The 3,942-nt window shown below is 46.2% G+C and overlaps 1 protein-coding gene across 2 annotated transcripts in view; it reads right to left on the bottom strand.

Moving 5' to 3' along the window:
• The window catches only part of HMG20A (high mobility group 20A), a 50,777-nt gene that overhangs the window by 4,230 nt on the left and 42,605 nt on the right, over positions 1-3,942 (bottom strand). For both annotated transcript variants that reach the window (XM_015817989.1, XM_015817990.1), the window contains exons 8-10: positions 3,403-3,478; positions 1,075-1,290; positions 139-282 (exon numbers count right to left, since the gene is read on the bottom strand). In XM_015817989.1, the coding sequence (XP_015673475.1) occupies positions 146-282; positions 1,075-1,290; positions 3,403-3,478 (429 nt within the window). In that variant the 3' untranslated portion in view covers positions 139-145. The remainder of the gene's footprint in view (positions 1-138; positions 283-1,074; positions 1,291-3,402; positions 3,479-3,942) is intronic.

Here is a 3,942-nt window from a genome sequence, read left to right as displayed (position 1 = left end):
AGCCATGCTGACTCAGGAATTCTGGGAGCTGAAGTCCACAAGTCATAAAAGAGCCAAGGTGGCCTACCCCTGGGATTCTGGGCCAAGATTTCAATTCAGCTCTGAACTGCCCGAGGTCCTGATAAGGTAGAAACTCACCAAGTGATTAACGTTCAAGATGGTTTATAACCTCCCGGACTGTCGCTATAAGAGTCTCGTTGTCTTGTGGGTTGGCCAGGATAAGGTTGTGCAGCCGATTCATGTAGGAATCAATAGTGTCTAAGGTGGGGGTCTCCCCGCTCCCTGGAAAATAGAAACAGAAGACCGGCCACTTGGCAATTGCCTTCCCAAGGAATGCAGGGAACCTGCAGGGTGTCACTAGCCAAGTAGCAAAATGGAAGGATTCCCCGGGGCCCCTTGGTGGCATCTGAAGGCAACCGTGGTCCAATCCACACAAACCTTGATGCTCTGCTCTTGGTTTTTGTTTTTTTTTAGACAACCTTCCACAAAACCAAATGGGATGGTAAGCGAGCGGGCTGCAAAGTGAAGCGCCAGCCTCAAGCATGACCCACATTCCCATCGCTTCCTTTGGATCTTGACAGATTCTAGAGCAGGAATGTCCACAACCTTGACAACTTTAAGACTTGGGGACTTTAACTCTCAAAGTTCCCCAGGCAGCCGTGGGAGTTGAAGTCCACATGTCTATCTAGGATGTGGAGCCTGGAGAACTATTTCTAAACATTCTCAAAAGGTATCTCGAGATGTGAAACATCGACGAGATCAAAACCAAGCATGAACAGGAAGATGGTGGACATAACCCCGCGAAGGAGGTGGTTCTTCTACTAAAGGCCTGTGTAAGAGCCGTGGAGGTGCAGTGGTTAGAATGCAGAATGGCAGGCTAATTCTGCCCACTGCCAGCAGTTCGATCCTAACCAGTTCAAGGTTGAGTCAGCCTTCCATCCTTCCGAGGTTGGTCAAATGAGGACCCAGATTGTTGGGGGAGCAAGATGCTGACTCTGCAAACCGCTTATAGAGGGCTGTAAGAGCACTATGAAGCGGTATATAAGTCTAAGGGCTATTGCTAGAGCTATTCACCTGGTAAGGGGACCCCAGCAAAGCTACCAGCTAGAGCCTGTCGTAACGTTTCCAAGTGCTGTTGCAACACCGTGTTGCGACTGCGCTCGTGGATCACGTCCACCTCCAGCTTTTCCACCGCGGTCCTCATGCTCTCCACGTGCTTCTGCAGGGCCGCGTTCCTTTCCTCAAACTCCATGTTGGACTTGCGCAGCTGGCGCAGCTCGGCTTCTCGCGCTGACAACAACAGAGAAGAGTATGAGAATCCCGTATCTAAAATTCAGAAGATTTGGCCTGAGCAGGGAAAGATTTGGACCACGGATCGTTCCTCTCTTTTCTCGTCTCGTGATCACCCACGTTTCATATGGCCAAGACTACATGCAAAGGAGCCCAGAACGCTGTTACTTTCCCACCAAAGTGGTACCCATTTATCTACTTGCATTTGCACGCTTACACAATGAAGGTAATTTCTGCTTAATGTATTCTGCAGAACTACTGAGAGGTCCCAACAGTTTCAAATGAAATAAGTACAACAATTTCTTCTTCCCTAACCTTGGCAACTTTTAAGACGGGTGAACATCAACTCCCAGAATTCCCCAGCCAGCCAGTTGAAGTCTACATGTCTTGAAAGTTGCCCAAGTTGGGGAAACCCTGTTTTAAACTCATCTTAGCAACAGGAACATTAACCAAATTTGAAGAATGCTGCATAACTGCAACGATACCATCTAGAACAGAGGTGGGGAACGATGACCTTTTTATGACTTGTGGGCTTCTACTCCCAGAATTCCTGAGCCAGCCATGCTGGCTCAGGAATTCTGGGAGTTGAAGCCCACAAGTCATAAAGGGGCCATCATTCCCCACCCTGATCTAGAAGTTTTATATCAAGTTCTTTAAAGAAGTTCTCTTTAAAATCTTTAAAAGGTAAAAGAAGAAGACTTGTGTCTGATGAGTCATATTGGAATTCTATTTAGGATAAAATTACTTTTAAATTAATTTTAGCAAGCAAGCAAGAATTTATTATAAGAATGTTCAAAGATGATCCTACATGCCCTCAGCATTTCATTAGATTAAATGAAGGGTTTTTTTTCTAAGCTGTGTTGGAAGATTTCTAATCAAACGGTTACGTATTATCAACTCTGATCAAAGGGTTTCTAAGGAAACTGGGGGAAAAATCACGCAGTAGATTAATGCTAGTGTAATTTTACTGCCCATCTTTTCTAGGACATGGCAAAATGACAAACATTAAAGAAACGCAGATCTGGGCATCCTTATTTTATCTGTCATTACTTTCACAAAGGAACTGCATGACCTCTGTAGATGCCGTACCCTAAATAAATGTCTAAATTCTATAAAGGAGCTTTTCCTGCAGTGAGCTAAAGAAAATTCATGTTTCCTGGACTTAAGACTGTATTTTCCTAGGCCTGCACAATTATTGTGCACAGGTCCTGTAGGGAGCCACTATGAGGGTGCCAGTTTTGGCATTATCTTAATTCAGTTGTATTAGCTGCAGGATTTACTATAACAAAGCAACAGAAAAATATGTCTTTCTTAGGGTCACATCATCCTTTTTTAAAATGAAGCAAATCTTATAGGTTTTAAACCAGGGCTGGCTGGGGAATTCTGGGAGTTGAAGTCCACAGGTCTTAAAGTTGCCCTGGTTTAAACATCATCTGACCTTGAAACTAATGTAGTATTTCCTGGGCACCTACCCTGTCCATTTCCACAGAACTGCAAAACTCAAACAAACAAACAAACAAACAAACATACATACATACATACATGCATGCATACATACATACATATATTACACTTCCCTGGGAGTAAGCCCTATGGCAGTGATGGTGAACCTTTTAGAGACCAAGTGCCCAAACTGCAACCCAAAACCCACTTATGTATCATCGGGTGCCAGATAGGCGTGGCCCATTGGGTGGGCATGGCCCATTGGGTGGGCGTGGCTGCGGTGGTAACGGTAGACTGGGTGGGACTAAAAAGTTCAATCAATCAATTCCAACTTTGCAAGATCTTTTTTTTCCGTGAGAAGTTGAAATTGATTGAACCTTTTTTTTTTTTGGCACACAGTGGCAGAAGCCTAAAGCGAAAAGGTTTTATAAAACCCAGCTGAAGGCCTAGGACTGGGGCGATGGCGCACGTGCCCACAGAGAAGGCTCTGCGTGCCACCTGTGGCACATGTGCCATAGGTTCGCCACCACAGCCCTATGGAATTCAGCGTTGGCCCTGAATAGATATCAACAGCATTGCTCAACACCACGTGCCAACACTTTGAGAACATGCATCATGTGAAAGGAGATAGAGAATATGAGGGTTTTTTAAAATTATTATTCTGCTCACCTTTACTGTGGTTTAAAAACTCCTCTGTAAATATTGGAATGTCGAAAACCGATCTCTCCTTTGTATCCGGTTCCTTCTGCAATCAGACAAAGGGGCCTCTTGGAAAATCACAACAGGAAACAACTCTGAAGACATTAACCCTTTCCGTGCATTAGGCAAAGGGGGGGGGGCATTGCGATAAGGAAGCGAGTAGGGTCTTTCAGACCTGTCCCACATGTTTCCTTCTAACACCCGTGCACTGACTGCAGTCATCTGCAAAGAAAATCCTTCCCACACACTCTTCAGCTGGGTACCCCACCAGTGAAGATGCAAACAGCCCCTCCCCAGTGAACTGGGGCTCCTGGGGAGGAACAGACTCAGGCTCAACCCTTCCAAGACCGAGTGGCTGTGGTTGCCAGCGCCTCGGCATAGTCAGCTGACGCCATCGCTGACTATAGGGGGCGAAATCTTGGCCCCCTCGGAGAGGGCGCGCAACTTGGGAGTCCTCCTGGATTCGCGGCTGGCATTGGATGACCATCTGTCGGCCGTGACCAGGGGGGC

Source organism: Protobothrops mucrosquamatus, unplaced genomic scaffold (assembly GCF_001527695.2).
Source record: "Protobothrops mucrosquamatus isolate PMUCROS unplaced genomic scaffold, P.Mucros_1.0 scaffold660, whole genome shotgun sequence".
Classification (NCBI taxonomy): domain Eukaryota; kingdom Metazoa; phylum Chordata; class Lepidosauria; order Squamata; family Viperidae; genus Protobothrops; species Protobothrops mucrosquamatus.
The sequence above is the reverse complement of the archived record's forward strand: the minus strand, read 5'-3'. Positions and strand labels throughout refer to the sequence as shown.